Source organism: Balaenoptera borealis (genome assembly GCF_965194805.1).
Source record: "Balaenoptera borealis genome assembly, chromosome: 2".
Lineage (NCBI taxonomy): Eukaryota > Metazoa > Chordata > Mammalia > Artiodactyla > Balaenopteridae > Balaenoptera > Balaenoptera borealis.
In genome coordinates this window covers 153,720,794-153,746,120 of record NC_138867.1, presented here as the reverse complement: position 1 = coordinate 153,746,120, position 25,327 = coordinate 153,720,794, and the positions used below count along the sequence as shown (strand labels likewise).

General features: G+C 36.8%; 1 protein-coding gene across 1 annotated transcript; it reads left to right on the top strand.

Annotated features, from left to right (window-relative positions):
- Positions 1-8: 8 nt before the first annotated feature.
- Positions 9-21,369, top strand: PANK3 (pantothenate kinase 3). Its single transcript, XM_082378786.1, has 7 exons — positions 9-349; positions 5,812-6,164; positions 8,348-8,601; positions 10,133-10,309; positions 11,333-11,456; positions 13,593-13,718; positions 15,188-21,369. Exons 1-7 carry the CDS (start codon positions 322-324, stop codon positions 15,236-15,238), a joined length of 1,113 nt encoding a protein of 370 aa, XP_082234912.1. The 5' UTR covers positions 9-321; the 3' UTR covers positions 15,239-21,369.
- Positions 21,370-25,327: the final 3,958 nt, after the last annotated feature.

The following is a 25,327-nucleotide window of genomic DNA, read 5'->3' as shown; positions in this document are numbered from 1 at the left end:
CGGCGGCGGCGGCGGCGGCGGCGGCGGCTCGGGGGACCGGGGCCTTTTGTTTGGAGCGGCGGCGGGGGGCCCCGGAGCGGCGAGGCCGGCGGCCTTCCCCTGCTCGCTCGGTCCCGGCCGCCCCTCGCGGGGGTGGGGGGGGCCGCCCCCTGGGCCGGGGCCTCGTCTCAGGCGCCCCCGCCCCGCCCTTGGCCCGCCCCGCCCGGCCCGAGGGGAGGAACCGGCCGGGCCTCCCAGCGCGGCCCAGCTACCTCCGGAGTCGCCGCCGCAACCCTCTGCGCGCCGTACCCGAGGCTGCCTCTCGCCCCTCAGGCCGACGCCATGAAGATCAAGGATGCCAAGAAACCCTGTAAGATGGGGGCTTGGGCTCGTCGGTTTGGGAGAGCAAGTTGGGCCACGTCGGGAAGCCCCTTGTGGTGGCCTGGTTCGAAGCCGGTCGCTCCCCGGCGGCGCCCAGCATGGGATGGGGGCGGAGGGACCTTTGCAGCACCCGGTTCGAGGCTCCCTCCCCATCCCCCTACGCTCGGTTGACGAACGCTTGCCGCCCCCTAGCCTTTCCTCCTCCTTCCTCCTCGAGAGCTGGGAGGTGCAAGGGGGAATTTTTGTTCTGGGGTTTGGCAGGCAAGACCAGAGTTACCAGTGCGCGCTCCCAGCTTCCTCTGAAGTCAAGTTGAAAATGGGTGGTCACAGATGTCAAGTTGCGCGGGGACATTTACCAATCTTTTTTTTTTTTTTTTTTTTTTTTTTTTAAACTGATTTCTGAGCTTTCTGCTTGTGTCCTTGAAATCCCGGTGGGTTCCTGGGAGTTGTCTCTGTTGTTATAATTAGAGCTTTTAAACACACGGCATGTAACCTACCGGTGGGTAAGTGCCGTGACTTGTTTAGAATAACAACTAGTTCATGTTTGTTTTTTAAAAAACAGAGATAAAAAGATCAAAGTCATCCGTATTCCCGCCACTCAGAGCTAACCACTATTAATATTTTGGTGACTACCCGTAGAGATTTTTCTACGACTATATATAGCCTATACTTAAAAAAACAAAAACAAAAACTTTCCATACTTAAAGAGAGTAGATCAACTTTTATTTGCTTCCTTTTATTTTTAGCCTTTTTAAAACCTTTTACTCCTGTGAATGGCTTATTTGATCACTCAGCCGTTGTGATTGTCATACTTGAAGTTCATTCTTCCAGAGCGACTAGGAATGCGGGATGCATGCTTCTGTCTTAGAATTGTATTGGTGTTTTGCCATTTTGCAGTGTTGTGTGATCTTCCCAACAGTTCTAGGAAATCTCTTGCTATAGAACGGGAGCACTGATACTGGCTTTTCCCACCCGTCCGGTCTTGAAAACCTCCACGGAGAGGCAACATACCAAAGCACTCCAAAAACTGTTAATTGTTATTTAAATGTGAGATAATTTGGTTCTGATTTTACTGCTGAGGAAAACTGAACTTACTGAGCCCCAGAGTAACTTTTCCAAGGCTGCACCAACCAACTCTGCTAACAGAGGTTCAGGACCCTAAGTCACCTGACTCATAGTCCTGTATTCTTTCTTTTGCACCTGTAGGGTGTAGTCTAAATACTTAGAGAAGCACAAACCTTTCTGATCTGGTAGTTTTATCTGCCAATTAAAACATTTTTTTAAACAATGATTTAAAAAAAAAAAAAAAAAAACAACGATAGCTAAAGAGTTCTCGTTCAGGAGTCTATGAAATAGTGATGTGAAGTCTTAAAATGAGAGAGTAATATAGAAACACTACTATTTTACTTTACATTTGCTGAATTAAATGAATCTTGAACAGATGCAGTAATGTAGAACAGTTGGACATCTTCCCTCAACACATAGGTTTTCTCTGCTTGTGTTAGAATTTCCATTTAGTAAAATGAGTTTAACTATGACAAGCTCATATTCTGACCCTTATGGTATTATTTTATTTTTGGCATGACAGCGATTTGATTACTTAGATTTGGGCAACCTTATAATCAGGTGTGAATACCGTCTCTGGCAAAGGTGTTTCATACCTAGCAAAGATGATAATTAAGAGTTTATAAAATAAATTTTAGGTTGAGAAATAAAAGAACACCTATTTTTTAGAAGTAATTTGTTTATTAATATATTGTGGTACATTGTGAGACCATTAATGTTAAAATAGAGTTATGCTGAAAAACCAGTCAATTAATATGATTTAGAAGTCTGAAATAACATTTCCAGTTTCCTATATGTAAAAGATGACTTTACTGTCTACTCAGCTCTTTACAGTAAAAATAAAGAACATCTTGTTCTTTCGTGTGTGGGGAAGAAAGCATTTCAACTATGAACTGTCATGGAAATATATATATATATAACTGGAAAGTATTATTTCTGATGTTTCAAACCACTCAGATTAGCTAAAGACACACTTGTTTTGTTTTTGAGTTCTTGCGTAGGGTTTCTTTTTTTTATAATCATAAATCTAGTGAGCACTTTGTATGTAAGGCACTATCTTTACATGCATTGTGTCATTTAATCCTTAGAGCAGCACTAGTAACTAAAAACTGTATCTCATACTAGTTAAACAAGTGACTTTGGCTTCACACACTTTCTTACAGTTACTCACCCAAGTGTTAGAAAACATTGCTTTTTGATACATCACTAGTATATACCAGCCTATAAACCAAATGCCTGTATTTAACCAGAAAATAAGAAAAGGAATTGGTTTCATCCTCTAAATTGTATAACTAAAAGATGAGCATTTGAAATTATGTGTTAATTCAACTCCAGGGGAAGAATGAAGTCAAACGTTAATCTAATGAAAATTTTTTGCTAGAACCAAAACAGTGGCAATGTTTGCATTACCTTTATTTGTGTTTTTCACACTACTTAAATAATAGTAAAAATCTAAACAGTGGTGTTCTTCTGTACCTCAACTGACATGATTTTTTAAGGTAAGGGTCAGCCTCTGTTCTGCTTACCTGTAGAGCATGTAACATGATTAACAAGGTGATAATAAAAGATTTTGTTTATATACATATATATTTTTTTTCATTTGGTGCAGTGTAGGTTTGGGTGCCTGCTTTGCTAACCCAGGCACTAAGGTACGTGAAGTTTTTGTCAAGACCAGAGAGAAGTATGTAGCATATGTGTGCCGTTTGCTTCTATGTAATTTGATTGACCCCTTTGTAAATTGAGTCATTACTTAAGTGGATCACTTCCAGTGGATAGTAAGGTGCAGTTGGAGGTGATAGTTTCTAATATTCTCTTAGATGTAACTAATTTACCAAAGGGGGGAAAAGTCTTCTGAAGCTCTTCTGAGGAATTATAATACTGAAGGTGTGAGTATGGTTTATTTTCTTAGTCTGTTTTAAAGCAACATTTTTATTCGGAATGATTATTGGGAAGAGTGAAATGTCTTTTATTCGGGAACTTGAACCGTATCTGGAATTGACCACTGCACATGCTCATTTTAGAATTTTGTTCCTTAAAATAATCCACCAATGTTTCTGAACATTTTCAGCATTTGGTTTCTCTTTCTGCTCAAGAACAATTAAATCCTAGTTTCGCATAGGACCCCTTTGGGCTAAAATCTGCATGGGGCCAATAGCAATTAAATAGCTCCTTAAAGCTTCTCCGCTACCTCTTACCAACACTTAACAAGACACCAAACTTTTATAATGCAGTTTGTTAGAAATTAACAGTCTGCCCTTGTGGCTAAAAAGGTGATCAGGCATGTGGGTTTCTTCTTTTGCATACATAATCTACCTGGTAGGAAAGATAATTTCTTGGTAGCACTCTGCTTATGGTGGTTCTGGATATTTTTGTTACTTATGGGGAACTAATGGCAGTTCTCTTAGGCTAAGGTGAGAAATAGAATAGGAGCTACTATTTTTTTGGAAGGCCACATAAACAGATCATGAGAGATTCTAGGAAATGCTCAAAGTCTGTAGAAGGTAATGTTTATTTGCCATCATCAAAGTACTTATTTATATTTATGGAAGGTATGTTTTGTTCTTTAAATGTATTTTGGTTCATTTTTTTCACCTTGACAGTGGAGAGTTTATTCTCGAAAGAATGAGAAATGTTTAGGCTGTATGCAAGAAGTAGGATGCTTATGCACTGGTGACCTACTTTTAACCTGTCCCTTGGCCAGAAGCAAGAAAGCTATAGATTTAGATATTTGCCGGATTTCTTTGGAAAGTGGTATTTTTCTTACCTCATGGAAGTATTAGTGGGCCTCTGGTTGTACTTAATAACTTTGTACTTTTATCACAAATCAATAAAGTTTGAGTTTTGTGCCCCCTCCCCTTCTCATTTTAGTGACAAAATAACAAGCATAAGTATTTGCTTTAATGCACTGGAAATTAGATCACTTGCTAAATGAAAGGAGTGGATCATAATTAAGAATATGTGTCTTCTGTGTTCTTGCTGCCTCCCCCATACTTTTTGAATGGTGATTATTTCTCTGGCATAAGGAAATGAATTCCAGAACTCTGCCGAGTTGAAAGGATTTCTACGCAAAAGAAGGGACCTATAATGTTCTAGTTTGGATATTAAGGTTACTAAGACGTTCATGGTCTACAATATAGCACCTCCAGTTACTCTTCCTTTAAGAGCAGATACCCCTAAGAGAACAGACATATATGTATCTAACAGGCTAGGTGTGAGATGAGTCTTGAATGGCCTCTCATTCATTTTAAAAGTGTATTACTGGGAATTCCCTTGTAGCCCCCGCTTTCACTCCCAGGGCGCAGGGCGCTAGTTCAGGGAACTAAGATCCCGCAAGCCACGGGGTGTGGCCAAAAAATATATATATCAATACAAGTGTTTTACTTATTTAAGATGGCCTCCATTGCTAGCTACCCAACAAAACTGAGACAATTTAGTTTCTTCAGCATCTTAGTTGTTTATACAAATCTATAGGTGACAAAAGCATTGTGCCTGTATAGAGAAATGTATAGAATCTTTTCTCGTTGAATCGTATGTTCCCGGTTTCTAATGGTACACACATATCAAATAAGTAAAATATGAATATATAAGAAACAAAGTAGAATTTTAGAGGGAACTAAATTTCCTTGACAACTTATACATAATAAACTGTTAAATACATGTTGTTAGGCACTTGATAATCTATGTATCTTAAGTATTAAATTATTTTTGTCTCTATCATAATGATTAAGATCCCAGAGAATGGAAACAGATCTTAAGGAAACTAAGATTTGAGAGGTTAATGGCTTTTCCAATGTCATATAGCCCAGTTAGTGAGAGAGCACCAAGTCCCAAACCCAGATGATACTACCTCCCCAAGTGTGCCTGTTTCCAAGTAGATTTACCTTCAACGTTATCAACAGCTGATTTTATTAACCAGATGCACTAAAGAAGCCCAGTAAGTTTAATGAGCAAAGAAAAAAAGTTCTTTTTAAGGGGGTACTTTTCCCTTGGGTTACTTGAAGTGATGATAGGCCAATTTTATTACATTAAAATCTTAGAAACATTTTCAAGCCGTAGGTGATGACCTATTATTAAAACCAAATTTTTCCTAATCTCCTGGGGCACATGATAAATATGTAATAAATGAAAAGGAATGCCTACCAGACCAGGAATTAAAAGGCCCTGGTCCAGCCCCAGGCATGCTAAGTTACAGGTTTTTAGAAAATACACAGAATAACACTTTGAAGGGAAAAGCGTGAGTTTCACATAGATCTGTCTTACCTCAAAAGTATTATCGACTGAATGCATGATTCAGGGTAAATGAAGCTTGTGGCTAATTAACTAGGTCCTAATTTGCATTTCTAAAATCAGGATATATATTTTTATTTATTTGTTTTTTATCCATAGCTTTCCCATGGTTTGGCATGGACATCGGGGGAACTCTGGTAAAGCTCTCATATTTTGAACCTATCGATATCACAGCAGAAGAAGAACAAGAAGAAGTTGAGAGCTTAAAAAGTATCCGGAAATATTTGACTTCTAATGTAGCCTATGGATCCACTGGTATTCGGGATGTACACCTTGAACTGAAAGATTTAACACTTTTTGGCCGGAGAGGGAACTTGCACTTTATCAGATTTCCAACCCAGGACCTGCCTACTTTTATCCAAATGGGAAGAGATAAAAACTTCTCAACATTACACACGGTGCTATGTGCTACAGGAGGTGGTGCTTACAAGTTTGAAAAAGATTTTCGCACAGTAGGTATTTAACTTACAGGCAAAAATCGATACCCATTCTCTTCAGTTTTTAAAGTATGAGGCTCGTTTTCTGTCTGGTATGTTTCTTAGACTAGTTCCCCCTGCTGATACAGGGGAAGTATGTATTCATGACTTGCTTTTGATTGGAGCATTTAAACACCTTTATACAATGAGTAAAAACTGGCCAGAGTTGGGCCTGTCATACATAATATGGGGTAAAACCTGCTAAGTTTAGGAACTGCTACAAAGCTACAGTAAAAGCAGACTTCAGTGAATTTGGAAGTGTGCAAAGCCAGATATAAATGGGGCTTGAAATATTTTCACTATTATTCTGTTGGCTTGTTTTTTTGAGTATTATCCAGTCATCTCTCCTAAGGCCACCGTCTTCCCAAACCCCAACTGAAACCTGTATCTTTTGATTAATAGACACCTGAATGAAAGTCCCTATTAGCCCTTTTTTCTTGGATTTTATAGCATCGACCCTACCATGTTTCTGTCTTGAAGGGGGTCATTTGGATGTGGCAGGCGGATTATGTAAGCGTCGATTTCTGTGCTAGTAGGGGTTTGCCAAGCGTCCAGTCCTTCCCATTAGAATAAAGATTTAAAAGGTTATACTTGGGTTTACTGAAATTTGTTTTTTTTGAAAATTTGCATGTGGACCATTTAGTTTCTCAAATTCACATAAGAAAATCTAGAACATAAGTGATCACTTACATGGTTCACAGAAGTGAATACCTTGTAATTTGGGGTAGTTTTTATTAAAAATTTTTATGATGAGTAATACTGATTTGTATTCAGTTTATTGAGTAATCTGACCATAAATTTGAAACCAGTTTTTTTGGATGCGTGATATTTAATGTTTGCCAAAAGCAGTGTCCTTGAAGCCAGCTCTCACCTGGCCATTGTTTGGAGATACTGGTATTCAAATTACGGAGTTCTAAGTTTTTTTTAAGAAGTATTGATATTTTCTAGTGATGAAGTTTTATAATATTTGTTTTTGTTGGTGCTCAATCATTTATTAAGCTAATATTTGAACATCTAGCTTGTGTTAGGTATTGTGCTAGGCACTGAGAAGTCAGCTAGGAATAAGACACAGACTTAGCTCTCAAAGAGTGCAGTATCCTAGACCACACATTTAAGTGAACTATAAGTTCAGCGCATTATAATTAAGAAGTACAATGCATTACAATTAATACTATTGCTATGAAAAGAGATGCCATGGGAACACAAGGGGGAGTGATACCTAGTAAGTCCTTAGAGAATTGAAAAGCTTATCTAAGCTGAGATCTTTTATAGTAAATATTTTATAATATACTCTTTACTAACCTGAAATGAATTTAATAATTTCACATTAGTACCCAAACTATAATATAAAGATAGGAAATTAAGGTATTTATATATCAGTAGGTGGATTCTCTGGTGTGATCACACAAGAGGGCATAATGAAGTAGTCAGATTTAGATGCTTGTATGTACATAGATTGAACTTAATTTCTAAAGCCACAAATGCTAGATTGATAAGGTATGTTTTATTGGAGAATCAAATAGCATAAGTGGTATTGCTGTTGTGACATAACTTTCGAAGATGCTAAACAACACAAGGTAAAGTTCCAAAAAGTAAAAAGTACAACACTTCCTCAGTTTATATGGTGGTTGCGTTCCTAGCAAATTTAGTATGTATTAAAACCACGTAAAGAATACCTTGTGTCTATACACATATAGATAAAATACTTTGTGTTTACATAGGCTCAGATAATTATAAACGAATTTTCCTACTGCTGCCTACAAAAATGTCTGTCATAATGTTCAAAGGTAATGCAGGAAAGGGTTAACTCTTTTTTTTTGCACAACTGCCCCACCCATTGCCGATGTCTGGCACCCCAAGACCCTGCCCAGTAAACGTTAGTTTGATTCTCCCCTCCTCCCCATCTTTGTGAAAACTAAAAAGTCCCCACAGATGTCCAAAACGCCTCTAGAAGTAATACCACCACCACTGAGAACCACAGGACTAAATGAAGTCCCTAAGAGATTTTGACACAAAAGAAGACAAGTGAAAACGTGTGGGTTGTACATGATTTTGAAGTTTTGTAAAGTACATGGAAATTATATGGTGTAGTCGAGTCAAGTATTTTGAAAGCTGTCCTTTGTTCACTTTATAAAACTCGCTTTGGTGTTTTTTTACAGATTGGAAACCTCCACCTGCACAAACTGGATGAACTTGACTGCCTTGTAAAGGGCTTGCTGTATATAGATTCTGTCAGTTTCAATGGACAAGCAGAGTGCTATTATTTTGCTAATGCCTCAGAACCTGAGAGATGCCAAAAGATGCCTTTCAACCTGGATGACCCCTACCCACTGCTGGTAGTAAACATTGGTTCGGGAGTCAGTATTTTAGCAGTCCATTCCAAAGACGACTATAAACGAGTAACTGGGACAAGGTAGTAACCTTTTTGTTCTTATGGCAGGGTTCATGTTGTTTTATACACAGAAATTGTGAAATCTATATATTAACGCTAGCTTCATCAGAAAACTAATGTGTATTGTGCAACAGCTAAAAATGTAGATGTGTAAGTATAAGTTAAAGATAAGTTGCAGATAATACTTTTTTATAAGGCATGTGTGTAGACTCAAACTAAAATCATTAAATGTTTATATTGGCTAGCATCATTTGGCATCAAAATTTCCAAATGAAAAGAGTGAATTTTTATCTGGAATGATTCCAATAACATTTTTATTTTCCAAAGCATTTTTCTCATTTTTATGTAGATATATTTAAGCCTAAAGCTTGAAACATTCTTACTTGATTCACATTTAAGTGGAGTATTTGGCAACATTGTAATTAATTCATATAGGATGAATTTAACATGAACTTTTTTCTTTAATACCTGAAATATGAATGTGAAATGAGATTTTAAAATTTTCCTTATGATTCCAATATGTGCTTTTATCAACTTTTAAGGAAGCTGGAGATTCCTATTTATTTAATTGAGGAAGAAAGATTTTAGGATGCTTTAAATTAGATTGATTTGTGGAAAAAACTCTGGCCACGCTGTGCAGCATGTGGGATCTTAGTTCCCAAACCAGGGATCAAACCTATGCTCCCTGTGTTGGGAGCACAGACTCTTAACCATTGGACTGCCAGGGAAGTCCCGAAAAAAACTCATTTGAATTTTAATGTAGTACTCCTGTTTGAATAATACTTAATTTTAATTAGTATCTTATTTCTGTGGTGGCTGAAAGTCTACCTCCGTTGTAACTCTCTATGCCAAAGAACTACAGGGAAGTACTACCTACTTCAGTCAATTCAAAAAGACAGAAATTCAGTCTGTTAACTAAATTCCAACAGTGATTCAGGAATAGAACCTGTTAGGAATTTAGGTGAGACTAGGGAGCAGAGGTTTTGAATTTAGGGGCTAGAGTGGCATAATTTCATTTTGTGAGTATATCCAAAAGAATAATAGAACCAAGTTAATTTCTGTCTTTAACATGATGACCAGCCTGACATAAATGTCCTCACTGTATTCATATCGGAGTCATGTAAATGTTAATGTATCACATTGAGTTGATTTCAGCCTTGTCAGGCTAAGTAAATAGGCCTTTCACAAAATTATTTCCTGGAAACCATTTAGAATTACAATTTTTCTCCTTTTAATTTGTATGGTATTAACTTTTAGCACTCCTTTTTCATGCACACAAAAACATTTATTTTTAGCAATTACAAAGTGTAAGGTATCAGGTGAAGATATTAGAAGATATAAAAGGTCTTCTGTGTCATGTTGTTCACACGACAACATTTTTTTCCTTTGGTTTATTCTTTGATCTGACATATTTGGTTTTGCTATGTGTTTTTCTTAGGTTTAGCAATATCTGTCCATGTGTTTATTGAATAAATGAGTGCTCCATCCTTTTACTTTGGAGAAAGAATACAGCGTGTAAATGCAACTTACCAAGTTTCTTTATTTTCTTTAGCCTTGGAGGGGGTACCTTTCTTGGTTTATGTAGTTTATTGACTGGCTGTGAAAGTTTTGAAGAGGCTCTTGAAATGGCATCCAAAGGTGACAGCACCCAAGCTGACAAGCTGGTCCGTGATATTTACGGAGGAGATTATGAAAGATTTGGTCTGCCTGGTTGGGCTGTAGCATCTAGGTAAGTTTAACATTTACATTGTAATTAAAGTTGCTTATTTAGTTTTTAGAAAGCAGTGCATCAGGAAGTTGTAAGGGGCTTCCTCTTACCCAGTTTAGTTCTAAGTTTTGAACATTGATATCATTTTAAAATTAAATATATATCAAAAGTCTCCCCTGAATGCACTATAGGAAACTGTTTTTATTAGTTCTTGAGTATCCTTCCAGTGTTTCTCTATGCAAATACAAATAAATATCCTTATCCTCCCCTTACAGAAGGTAACTTTTAGAAGGTAACATTTATATACCATTATATAGTATACTATATACAGTCGGGTCTCCTTATCCATGGTTCCACATTTACAGAGTCAACCATCCTCGGATCGAAAATATTTGGAAAAATAATAATTCCAGAAAGTTGCAAAAAGCAAAACTTGAATTTGCTGCACACAGGCAACTATTTACATAGTATTTACATTGTATTAAGTGTTATTAAGTAATCTGGAGATGATTTAAAGTATATACATAGGTTATATGCAAATACTACATCATTTTATACAAGGGACCTGAGCATCTAGAGATTTTGGTGTCCAAGGAAGGTCCTGGAACCAATCCCCCATGGGTAAGAGGGAGGACTGTATAGTCTACAACAGCAGTATATCCTAGTCTGTTTGCCTGCCCCCCTCCCTCTCTCTCTCTCTCTCTTTTTCCCCCCTTCCTTCCCTCATCCTTTCCCTCTTTCCCTCCCTACCCTCTGTCTTCTTCTTTTTCCTTCCTTTCCTCCCTCTCTCCCTCCTTCCTTCCTCCCCCCGCCCTTTTTTCTTATTAACAGCTTCATGGTATTTCATTGTATGAATGTATCATAGTTTGATAGATGTTTGGGTGTTCCCAGTATTTTACTACGTACAGTTCATTGGGTCAGTAACCTTGTACATGTCCACCTTATTTTATACATGTGTAGATTTATCTGTAGGCTATATTCTCAAAATGTATGAAATGTTGTTTGTTATCAGCAGATTTGATTTTGTTTTTCATTTCTCTGCAGTTTTGGGAATATGATTTATAAGGAGAAGCGAGAATCTGTTAGTAAAGAAGATCTAGCAAGAGCTACATTAGTTACTATCACCAATAACATTGGTTCTGTGGCACGAATGTGTGCTGTTAATGAGGTAAAAAAAATTGTTTAATTATATGAAAAATGTGCGTTGGAGTTTTATGTACATGTAGCAGACTTCTTCGTATTCCTTAAGGAGGCCTCATAGGATCGAGATCTCTTAATCCATTAAATCCCAAGATTCATTAATATATATGTTACCTATCCAATTGTGATACTACCTTTAAAGAAAGTAGCAGATAATTCAAATCGGAAATAGGACAAAGAGATAATTTATATTTCATATTTATCCAGAAACCTTTTCAGAAATATACAACCTAAATATCTTGAAGTTGTAAAACAAAAATTCTATCTAAACAATAAGACGTTTTGAGGTAACTTATTATTGAAAGTGGGTGGGGTTTTTTTTCCTGCTAGTGTTACATTTGATTAGTGAAGTACTTGGAAGTTTTCTTACTGCCCTCGGCTTCTTTACAGTGCTGCCTTGTTGCATATGGATCAAGCAGCATTGTACAGGGCTATGAAGGCACTGAGACCGTTCTTCACATGAAATTTGAATGATGTATATACTTATAAAAAGCATGTACTGCTAGATTTACCTCATAATTGGGTTATTTTTATTTGAAGAAGACTATACAATTTTGCCTTTGTGTAATAGAGGTATTTGCCCATTTAATTTTTATAAATATCAAATACTTTATGTGTTGCGAATTCTACTTTTTAAAGGAATTCTTCATTTGTTCACTCATTCGTTTGTTCACTGAGTAAATATTTACAGAGTACCATGTGCCAGGTATTGTTCTGAGCACTTGAGATAAATTAGTGAAGAAAACAAAGATCCCTGACTTTGTGGAGCTTACAGCCATTCTAGTGATGCAGTAAACAAGTAAATTATTCCGTATTAGGTGATAAATGCTATTTTTAAAAAGGAGAAAATTAAACAAGATAAAGAGAATTGAGAGTAGACCAGGAGTGGCAGAGGACAAATTACTGAGTAACTGGCTAGTTAAAGGAAGGCTTTGTTGAAAATGTGACTCTTAGGCAAAGATTTGATGGAGGTGAGAGAATCATGGGTGCAGATATTTGGGGAAAGGGAGGCTCCAGCAGAGAGAAAACTGTGCAAAGACTCGAATTAATCCTCTGAATTACTCTAAATTCAAAATTAGAATACTGTCTTTTAAGTTTCTTAATAACAGTGTAGTAAGTTAGTTGAGGGAGCCACTAGCAGGCATTTTAACCGAGGTTTGGGCAATATTTAACTTTGAGGGGGCAGATAGTAATCTGGGATCTTTTTTGTTATCCCTGTAGGTCCAGATTTTCACTGGCCAATTGACTTAACAGTAATTAAGGCTATAGTTTACGCTATTCAAACTCAGTGTGCAAAAATGTATACGCAGAAGTACTTATATTATTGTGAGAGTAGAAATAGGTTTTTTGGAGATTCAAAACAAACATCAGTTCCTCCATCTGGAAGCCCTAGGGGTCGGGTGGGCATGCCAGTATCCCAGTCAGTTTTGCTCTCCAGTGCTATAGATAAAGTCCACGGTTTCTGTATCATTGCTGAGCATAAACTGCAACATGCTGACCAAGTTTACAGCTTGTTTTTAATCCTAAACACATTTAAAATACTTTTCCTTGGTTTGTCTCCTTTTATCTCATCAGTAATATTTCTCCAAATTACTTTCTTTGCTGAATGTATTACTTATTGGCCATTTTCAAAAACAAGTCTATCTATAATCATTTAACTAGGGTCTTTCCAGAACTTTTCTTTTTAAATTAGACGTTATTTTTTAGGGCAGTTGTAGGTTCACAGCAAAATTGAGTGGAAGGTACAGAGTTCACTGACCCCCCCAGACGCACAGCCTCCCCTACTGTCAGTATCCAGCACCAGTTTGGTACATTTGTTAAAATCGATGAGCCTACATTGACACATCATCACTCAGAGTCCATAGTTTACATTTGGGGTCACTCTTAGTGTACATTTTATGGGTTTTGACAAGTGTAGTGACATGTCCTAAACTAATTTTTAAATATTCAGGATAATGAAGGCATATACCAGGAATGTAGTAGGCACTAAAAAAAGGTACCAGTTGTTTATATTTGTAAGTAGAGATCTCATAAACTGTATTGTATTGTAAAATCTACTTGGTAATTCTTTTTTCAAGTCATTTTCTTTGTTCTTTTCTTTTAGAAGATAAACAGAGTTGTCTTTGTTGGAAACTTTTTACGTGTCAATACTCTCTCCATGAAACTTTTGGCATATGCACTGGATTACTGGTCAAAAGGTCAACTGAAAGCATTGTTTCTAGAGCATGAGGTATGATATGAAAATAAAGTTTTGTGAATATTAATAGCGTGCTTTTAAATGCAGGTTTCATATATTGTTCCTTGCCCGGTACTTTATAAGTGAAGTATAAAACTGCAATTTACGTAAATAGTATATTGATTCCCTCACTTCAGTTTGAGTTAGGGGGTGGGCGTTTTTGTAACCTGGCAGACATCCCATTAAGATGAGAATCTCACAGTTCTTCTGAAAAAGAGAGAGCAGTATCAGGTCTGTGAGCTCATTAAATACTGGGGCTCCTTGTGTACTTACTGGGTTTGTTTTGTTAAATTGTTTTCTTTTGTTTCTTTTGTTTGTTTGTTTGTTTTGGTTTTTATTGTTGTTTTTTGGCCTCGCCTCACGTGGGATATTAGTAGTAGCTCCCCAACCAGGGGTCAAACCCAGGCCCTTGGCAGTGAGAGCGCAGAGTCCTAACCACTGGACCGCCAGGGAATTCCCTCTTTCTTTTTTTTTCCTCCCCTGAGAGAATAAATGTTAAATATGAACAATAAATATATATATAATGTAGCAATGAAAATCTCCTTAATCCTCCCACCACAGCCTCACCCCCACCTCCAGTGGTAACCACTGTTAACATTTCGGAGTTTATTCTTCAAGATTTTCTTTTCCTATTCGATCACAATATCCAATTAAATTCTGATTGGAGCAAGTATCAGTTCACAAAATGTTTTGGATTAAGTAAATTTACCTTGAATTATTTTGTTTGTGGTCAAGTGAATATTTTATTAAGCATTTTAATAATACAGATTCTGAGTATTTGTTCTGCTCTTACGAGCTTCCATGTGTCATTGTCACTGCTCTCACTATAGAGGTCAGAACGTGTACTCTTGTGCAGCTCCACCTGGCGTGTCCTCTGCTGTGGGAATGGCAGGCAGAGCCAAAGGAATTTTCTTCAGGAAAGGGGAGGGGAGCCAGAATTGCAGCAATAGTCCTAGAAGCTTTAGTGTCTGACAGCCACTCTTTATAAAAAAAATATGTATTTCAAAGGTATATATATTATAATTAACTAGAAAATGCTTAGCTTCAATTATAATACAAAAACATATACATACATATGTATTGGGTTGGCCAGAAAGTTTGTTCAGGTTTTTCTGCAACATCTTAAGGAAAAACCTGAACAAACTTATTGGTCAACCCAATATTTGTAATGTATGAAGAATATATACTACCAGAAAACTTATTTGATTGTTTCAAGTAGACTGTTGATTGAAATATTGAGCAATTAAACATGGAATTCAATTACTAAAAAAAAAAAAGTTGTATATATTGAGAATACAGTTTAAAAAAATATTTTTTTACAATAACTGATGACACAAATTGGTAGCTTTCTGAATCGATGTTCTTAAATAGATTATACACAAGTATGTGTTCTTAATAGTGGTTAATATTACATGTTCATTTAGAAGCTGCACTACATTAATAATTGCTTTTAAATTATGCAGGGATATTTTGGAGCAGTTGGTGCACTTCTTGGGCTGCCAAATTTCAGCTAAAGCATCGGGTTTCTCTCTGTTAATAAATGTCATTCAAGAGGAACTGAAAACCAGAGGTGTTATTACTACATTATTTGTCACTGGGAACCAAAGGATGAAAGAGTAGCACTATTCCTGTTGATTTTTAAGTGTCAGAATGGTAAGCTGCTATGTGTTGCCATATTAAAAAGAGAGCTCCAGTAATGTGAAGTATTTCTAAGTGAAATGCTTTCCCTTCTGTATATAGCCAGTGTTAAATCCTTAAATGCAATACAGTCTCTGATTAATGAGCTTCCTCTGAAAGATTTTCTATTTATTTTATTTTATGTAGCCAACATTGCAGTACTGTATGTTCAAACGTGAATCTTAAAGTCTCAGAAATGTTTATCTCTTGGAAAGAATTGATTCTGAATATTTGTTACAAGTCTGTTCTTTGTGTGTTTTGGTTACTAGTAAGTGGACAGTAACATACCCTGTATCGAAACTTACTGAAACGGCAATCAGAGATGATCATTTTTATATGATTTTAGAAATGTTAAAAAGCAATATTAATTATTCATTACTGTTGTTTTCCAAACATATCTTCTCCCAAAAAGCATGTTTATGTGCTCTTTCCTCAGAAGTATAACCTTTTTCAAATGCCATAATTTAATTGAAATACTATTGTTAAACATTAGCCTGAATTTTAAAATGAATCCTAGAAAATGCACATAATTGGTGATACTGCATTTTTTGTATTTTGAGTTTATCAGATAGTACATTTAAAAAATTTTTTTTTTAATTGGAGGCTTAATTACTTATTTGAAAGTCCGTTCAGTGAGGTCCCAAGACTATTTGAATGGAGTATGGCTTATGTGTATTGGTAGGGTTCTGTGCTCTTCTCTCTATACCACATTTATCTTAGGCCCAAAGTTAGCCATTTCTGTTTAATTAGGTCTGAACCATCAAAGCTAAAGACTGTCTTCTACTGTGAACAGCAACAAAATCATTTATTCTAAACGCATGTTATGGAAATTTAAAAGACGAGTTGTTTTGAAACTGGGAATCTGAGGCAGTATTGCAGAATTATAAAAGGATCAATGTTTCGTACATTCTGGTAATAAAAGCATTATAGTTCCAAAATTTGTAAATCCTTTTGCCTTGGAATTTATTCTATATTTTGAAGTCATTTTTTATAATGTTATAAATTTTTTCAGACTTTTACTTCGGCAGTAAAATTTTGGAGGTCCAATAGTTCAGCAAAGTTTTTTGAGACTGTTACTTATGGTTTAGGAAGTTGAAAGACTTGGGGAAAATTGGGAAAAACTGTTCACCTCCTTAAATTACAGTAAATCTGGATGTACTTTGAAGAGCTTAAAACTTTTATATTACAGGAAGAAAGAGGTATTATGCTGTCTTTTTACACGACAGTTTTGCTCCGTAGAGAAAAATTTTCAATTGACTCTCAAGAGGTGGTGCTTGATAAAGATATTTCTCCCTGTAGTTTTCAAATTTTGTGCTCAAATACTTAAAATTCAGTTTTCTTTCTCTATAGACATGAACATATGAATAATAGTAATGTTCAGAGGGAAAAGCATGTGAAGGTAATTTTGAGAATGTTAGAATATTTAGAACTTTGAATTCATGTCAGTCAGTGGTCATTTTGAAAACCTACAATGTTTAAACTTTTTCTTACTAAATGTTTCCATTTTCGTGACTAGATGTTTCAGCCAAAAGCTATCCTTTTATTTTAGAATTTTATGATTGGGCATCTGTACAAGAAGCTTTTGCTTTTAAATGATAACTTCAAGTTTTATACCTGTGGCAAACTGTACATTAGCAGTTATAGGTTTGGGGCTGTCGTCAAGAAGGAAATGGAATGGTAAAAGTATATACAAGTTAAAAAAAAAAGTATATACAAGTTACTTTGATCAATACTTTGGTTAATTTGGGACTATGATTCATACTTTTTGTCTTTTGAAACTGAAGTTACCTGCTAAAATGCATATAAAGTGAGCAACTATCTCACCACTGTGAGAAAACCTCTTGGCTTTTCTCTTGTACAATCTAGAATTACTGGAGTAATTCTAATAAGTATTTCTAATAACACAGAATTGTGATGAAGGCTGCGAAGATTCTAGTTTTTTATTATGATCCCAGGAAAATGCTTGTATAAGCATAGAGTGGTAAATAGGTTTGGTTCTAATCCCAATCAACTTAATGCCTCAAAGCTCTTATGTTCTTGAACAGTGCTGTCTAATAGAAATAAATGTGAGCAACATGTAATTTTGCGTTTTCTAGCAGACATATTTAAAAAGTAAAAAGAAACAGGTGAAATTCATTTAAATTATATATTTCTATTTAACCCAGTATATCTGTGTCATCATTTCAACATGTAATCATTATAAAAAGTTATTCAGGGGTTTTTTTGGGTTGGGGGATTGTAGCTACTTAGTCTTCAAAATCAGTATGTATTTTACACTTACAGCACAACTCAGTTTAGACTAACCACATTTCAGGTTCTCAGTAACCACGTTTGGGTAGTGGTTACTGTATTAGTGTAGTTTCTAGAACTAGCTCTTAAAAATGAACACTATCATGTATTCATTAAAACTTAAATTTGAATCTGGACTTTTTAAAGAATGTTAGAGAGGGAACACGTGAGAACCTTATTTTTTAAATACGTAAAGAGGGATAAGAAATACCTCATTTGGCCTAGTTTATTTTATTCTTACAAGCTGTATGTCTGACCATTCCAAAAAACATCTTACATTGCATCCTGCCGTCTCATTATAGTAGGTATCGTTTCTCTAATGATACTAATAATAAAGTTGCCCAAGACACATCCTGAGCATCCTCATCCGTCTTCAAAATATGTATTTCCTTCACTGCAGTAAATTGGATGATTCCAAAGACTTAACCCCACACACACACGTTATCTAATTGAACTTTGAGAAGCCAATTCTAAAGGACTAAAAAGAAACCCTTTTAATTCTTCATTGAGTTCTGTACACACAAGGAGAATCTTGTTTATAACTTGTGGATTTAATTTTCATTTTTAAAAATAACATTTTCAAATGCAAGGATCACTATCAGTTTGCTTGGGCGCTTGGTAAAGAACACAAGGTCTAGAACTTTCCACCACCGCTACCACCATCCGTACCCCCAGAAGACTGCCTTTTAACCAGAGAGACTTTGAGAACTAATGGCCTTCAGTTCTACACCCCGACTTCTCCAAAGACAAAGTACTAGTAGACTTCCTTGCCTATTGACAAGGGTGTTCCTTGGTCAGCTACTCTAGTTTAAATAGGTGGACTCTTAGTTTAGGTAAAGTTAGCGCTATTGCCAGTAATATATGTGGCGTCTTGACAGTCCTTCTAGAGGTTCAGATTGTTTGCCAAATATTAGACTGTGAAGATTCCTGAGTTTTTTACCTTTGCGTGCAAATGTGATTGTTGTATTCTCAGTACCAGTTCCTGAAAGTCCATTTCTGTAAGAAAAATGAGGCAGCTCAAAGGGAAAAGGTTTTCCTCTATGTCCAGCGGTACTCCTGCCTTCTAAGAGCAGTCGTCCATCTTGCCTTGAATCAAGGCATCTTGCCTTGATTTCTAAGGTCGCATTTTTGGGTGGAAAGCTTAGCAAGGCAGTAGTTTCCAAATGTCCTTTATAACCACTCTGCTTGTTATATGCAAAATGTTTCATATTTTGTTTTTTCTCTATTGAGCACTTTATGCTTTTTAGTCTGTTGCATTTGAGAATGTAGTTTAGAAACTTTTTCTCTGCTAAAGCCATGTAAAAACTGATAATCACCAGAAAAATGAGTATGTGTTATTTTGCATTTAACTTACTGTTTTGTGGTATGTATAAACAAAATATTAGAAACATACTGCATTTTTGTAATAATACTCTTTGACCTTATTTAACATGATGATTTGCCATGAAACGTCAATGATGTCCTATTTTCCCAATAAGTTTATTTTAGGGTGTTATATTCTAATAGAGAAGGAATTCAGCCAACTTTGTTTCTGTCATCAGATAATCTCAGAAAGTAATGTGCTTTATCAATATTACTGCCTGTTTTCAATATTTGAGACAGTAGCTTTATATTTCTACTGAGCCTAGTAACTGATTAGCAAAGACCCCAAAAAGTGAGTAATTATTTTTTTTCCTTTGAGGTATTTTAATAGCCTATTGAAAATAAGGGTTCCATGAAAAGCAGGGCGTCCCAAAAGACAGTTAGTTGCTCCATTCATGGCACCATTTGAAGTGACGAAAACAATTTGTTCAGATATGTGGCATCATGTTTTAGAGTTCATTTTATTTGTGTTGATGTATGTTGAGAGGTACTAGCTTTTGGATTCTCAGCATAGAATGGTATTAGTTATTCTCTCATGTTTTGTTATTGCCTGTAATGGCATACCTTAAAGTAATATCAAGGGCGTGTGTTTGTGTGTGTGTGTGTGTGTATGTGCTTTAATCTGTAGAGCTATCTGGAATTTTTATTGTGCTCTAACTTCAAAATTATATGGGCATTATTATAACTTTTCCGTTGTACAAAAATAAACATACCACTAAATTTATGGATGTTTGAATGTTAGATATATTTGGGATTTTTTTAATAGCCCTTTTCTTCAAGCTGTTTCTTATTTCTGATCATTGTGAGTGGGGATAGATGTGGGATAAACCCCTCCCAGAATTATTGCCTTTGTCAAAGACAATTCATAGTGGGATTTATAAAACGCAATTTTAATTATCTCTAAGTGAGTTGAAATGTCGTGGATTGTAGTCATCTACATCAAGTATGATAAAGACCTAAAATACCTTTATCCTTAGGATTGCCTGAGAATAATCAGATTGTACATGTGTCTGATATTTCCAGCTTAATAAATGTAGCAGTGAGTTGATGTTGGGACTTCAGGTACTACAGCTGGTACTGAATGATGTGTTTGAGAGGAAATCAATTTTTTTTTTCCTTAAGAAAAAAACCCAAATCTTTACATTCTGGCTCTTTGTGTAGTCAAAAGGCTATTTCTTTTTAGATTTTCAGTCTTTTTGCTGTAGCGACCAGTAATTTTGTGTTTAAAAGAACTAATGAGGAATGTATTTTTCAAAGGAGTGAGTAAAGTTAAAATTCAAGGTTTTGAATTGTATAAATGTGCAACTAAATTTCAAGTCTAAGATAGTGCTGATTTTTTTTCTATTTCTCAACATCTTTCATACATCGCAGTACCTACAGTTCCAGTAGCTTTCAAAGAAAACATTTCAGTTTTGTATAATTTGTAAAATATACATAAATAATGCAGATAGTTTGAGATTATTTTAGCTTTATGTTGTGTCTCTGAATCATACGGATCTCATACCTGGCACAGTTGATAGTTGTCACCAGTATTAAGCCATTTTGAAATCTGCCACTTTTTTTCTGAGGTGCCCTTTTTAGTTTACATTTAGAAACAAAAGATAACTTTATAGACCTAACATTAATATTCTGGTCTCCTTGTCCTAAATACAATTAATGGAACATGGATGTAAGTCAGGTTAAGATGGTTTTATCATTTTTTTAATACATTGTGTGCTTTGACTTTTTATTTGAACTACAGTGAAACTTTGACTTTCTAACTGAAATTGAGTGGCATTTGTCTTCATTCTGCCCAGTTACAGATCAAATCATACCTAGAAGATGTTTGTGTTAATTTTACTTATACAAGCCATTTCCGTTTAAGTTGCCTTATTCTATCTATTGCATTGTTCTTGCCAAGTCTGAGCTCTGTCATGTTGGAATTATTCTAACACTGAATCTGTGATGTAAAAATGTATGATGTGCTACAAATTTTATTCATAATAAACTAAGTTATAGCCTATTATAACCTATAAAACATTTCTTGTAAATTGTCTAATTTATTTTTTCATTTATGTACAGTTTCTTATGTAAATTTTTAAGATACTTGTTGTGGTCTGTTCTATAAACATTCCTGTTCTCTTTTCCTTAAGGCTTATTTGCATGAAAGAAACTTGGGTTTTGCTTGTTTGTATTATATGGCCACTAAGCCAACTTCAGTACTCTCTACTTTCTTTTCTGTAGTTTAACTTTTTCTAGTTTTGTTCATATTCTAAATAAATGTTAAAATCATGCTTTTTATTTCCTACTTTGCAAATAAATTCTAAGTTGTTTACTATGTTATCTTTTTATTGTTTATATTGTACTCCCACATTTCCACTTCAAATAAATATAAGGTTTTAATTGAATCAACTCTAGTAGAATGTAAACTGAGAGAAAGGACTTCGTAAAGTCTTGCTCACCTCTGTATTCCCAGTACTTGGCACAGAGAAGGCATTCAGTAAAAAGTACTTACTGAGTGAATTAATTGTAGAGGAAGTGTCCTTATCTATCTAGTCTCCCTTTATAAGATGTAATTGAAGTTTTTCCCCCCTTTCCTCTCCCCAGCCTTAGAAAGCACAAATGTTAGTTTATCAGAGATGCAATGCAGACCTTCCTGAAATTTAAGCCTTACGTTTATTAACATGTGAAAAGCTTTGCTTTTCCTTGAACTTAGGCCATGGTGGCCTATGCCAGAAATGGATGTTGACAGCAGAGTGGCCCTTAGATGCGCTCCCAGCAGAGATGCCGCAACATGTGCAGTACTTTCTTACCACAGTTTGTTAAGGGTTATGTCACACAACGCTTTTCTCTAAACCAAAACTTCATTTCTTTGCTTTTAATAGACAATGTCTGTTAGCGTTGTTCTTGTAAAAGCTTCGATGGTGTTCCGTAATACGTGAGGAATTCAGTTGGAAAATTGACTTCTGAGTTTTCAAACTGATTGTCTAGACTCCAGGCATATAGGAATGGTTGAAAACATGAAGACGACCAGGTAACTTGTGAAGGTACATATCCGTTGTTTTAAAAAAAAAAATTTCAGTAGGATGAAAAAAGTGTGAGACAGTGACTAAGGGAAAAATGAGTTTGGTGTGGAAATACTAGATTTGAGCTCTCCAAGTGCATTGCAAGCAATTGGAAATAAGCTACTGAAGAGCAAAAGTACAGTTGACCCTTGAGCTACACAGGTTGAACTGTGCGGGTCCACATACATGCAGATTTTTTTCTGTAGTAAATACTGCAGTACTACATGATCCGAGATTGGTTGAATCCGCAGGTGCAGAGGAACCGAACCGGATGCAGAGGGCCAACTCTTAAGTTATACGTGGATTTTCAACTGTGCGGAGGATCAGGCCCCCCACACTCCCCAGGTTGTTCAAGGGTCAACCGTACTTGAAGGCTACATGCGTAGTTTAAGTGCTTCATTCAAAATAAATTTATAGTTAGCTAGTGGGAAGCAGCCGCATCACACAGGGAGATCAGCTGGGTGCTTTGTGACCACCTAGAGGGGTGGGATAGGGAGGATGGGAGGGAGGGAGATGCAAGAGGGAGGGGATATGGGGATATATGTATACGTATGGCTGAGTCACTTTGTTGTACAACAGAAACTAACACAGTATTGTGAAGCAATTATACTCCAACAAAGATCTATTTCAAAAAATAATAATAAAAATAAATTTATTCCAGGAGGGAAAGAAAAGGGCTTATATTGACTTCTATACACAGAGCTGGTGTATACATTTTGAAAGGAAGACGTCTCTTTTCTATTGACATGTTCCTCAGTGGCGTGTACTGTGTATTGAACAAACATTGTTAATGTTTCTGCACCTGAAGTCTTGATCTCCTTCTATGCAAAAAGCTTTATAAACTATTTTAAGATATTCCTGTGCTTCTGAGTTTGAGAATTTTTAAGTTTTGTTTTTGTTTTCTAAAATAAACTTGGAAAACCTGACTCCTCATCTCTGAGATTGTACCTCCTTCTTTACATAAAAAATTGGTATTTAATGTTGCTTTTCCCAGAGCTCAACAATAAACCAGGTGGCACAGTGGATAAGATTCTGCACTCCCTATGCAGAGGGCCTGGGTTCGATCCCTGGTCAGGGAACTAGATCCCACATGTGTGCTGCAACTAAGAGTTTGCATGCCACAACTAAGGAGCCCGCTTGCCACAACTAAGACCTGGTGCCACCAAATAAATATTTTTTAAAAAACATAGTGAATTTACCTGACCTCAAAAGTAAAGATTAAAAAAAAAAAAAACAATACACCAGTACACTTACTTACATTTAGGTAAATAAGTGCACATCTCCAGCCAGGGCTATAAAAGTGACCTTTGCAGTTTCTAGAAACAGTAACAAAAATTATCAAAACCATGAAGGCATCTTCTTTTGGACTGAAGAGCCCAATTTGCTCATTTTTCTCTAGCTAGAGTTTGGAGTCTGCTACCTCAACTTCTTTGGTGGAGGAAAATCCAACTTTTATCATATATTAAACATGCCATTCAGGAAATTCAAGGCCCTGAACTTGAAGAAGTTAAGTGAATATGTGTTAACGTAGGTTTTGGTTTTTGTTTTTTTTTTGGTATCATATTTTAACAATTTGAATAAAGAATCCTGATACCTTGTGTTTTCAGATTTCCTAGAACACCTCTTCCGGTTTTCAGGACATCTGTTTACTGCCTCAAAAAGATTTCAGTGAATTTGTAACTGCTACTACTGATTTTTGTTTACTTTTGGTTTTGGACCTCTTTATTTTTTGTAATCAACTTTATTGAGGTATGGTTTTTAGTACAATAATATTTAATGGTATATTTAAGTAAATATAAGTTTATACACCCAGGTAACCACCCTTCCATGCTCCCTCCCTCCCTCCCTCCCCTTCCTTCCCCGCTTGGCATGTAGAATCTTAGTTCCCCAACCAGGGATCGAATCTGTGCCCCCTGCAGTGTAAGTACAGATCCCTAATCATGGGACTGCAAGGGAAGTCCCTGAGGAAAATTTCTTACCCCCCGTGTGATGATCTTGTGTTCATCATTAATGTTGTTCAGCAGAGATCTTTATTCCACCTTCCCAACACAGTAGGATTGTACTTCCGGGCTCCCTCGTGGTTGAAAAGGTTCATATGACTGGTTCTGGCCAACTAGTGAGTGAGTTGTGGTTGGAACTACCATGTCATGGTTAGAGCACTTAATCACCTGAGACTTTCCAGAGCCATCTTTTCCCTCTTGACAGCCAGCAGCATTCAAGATGGTGGCTACTCTGTTAGCCTGGATCCCTAAATGACTAAAATTAACAGAGGCCCCTCTCCCTCAACCACCCACAAAATAATGAAGGTAGTATAGTGTGAGGAAGAAAACAAACTGTTCATTTAGGCACAGACTTTGGGAGCTTGTTACCACCGCCTAACCCATCTGATACACCCATCCCAACTGATAACAGATGTTGGTACCAGCAATGGATGCCGCTGAAGAATAGAAACCTAAATAATGAGGCCCTGGATTAGGGACTGGCAGCAGGTGGCAAAAAAACTGCTATCAGAGGATGGAAGGATGGCGATTCATGTTGTGGAGAAGTGAAACTTCGGTCACCTGACAACTTGGAAGGTAGGTCATGTGCCAATGGATGTGTGGCCTTAAGAGAAGTAGGAAAGTGGTGTTAGTAGCATGTACTGGAGATGTACTGGAGGCTGTTTCCATTTGACAATTTACTATACGAAACACATGAGGGGCTTCCCTGCTGGCTCAGTGGTTAAGAATCCACCTGCCAATGCAGTGAACACGGGTTCGAGTCCTGGCCCGGGAAGATCCCACATGCCGCGGAGCAACTAAGCCCGTACGCCACAACTACTGAGCCTGCGCTCTAGAGCCCGCAAACCACAAATACTGAAGCCCAGGTGCCTAGAGCCCATGCTCTGCAACAAAGAGAAGCCCGCGCACCGCAACGAAGAGTACCCCCGCTCGCCGCAACTAGAGAAAGCCCGCATGCAGCAACGAAGACCCAACACAGCCATAGATAATTTTTAAAAAGAGAAAAACTCTCTAAAAAAAAAAAAAAAGAATCATGTGTGACTGATTTCTCAGGCCTGACCACAGACGATTAGGAAGGCTTCAGGCGGCACAGCTGGCGGGACTGGGGGAAGCTGCCCTCCTCACACCAGACCTGGGGCACAGCCGGCGCACTTCGGTTTCTGAAGGGGCTTGCGGTCAAGGACTCAGGGCCCTCGGCAGGTAAATTTACATTCCTACCCGTCACCCTCAT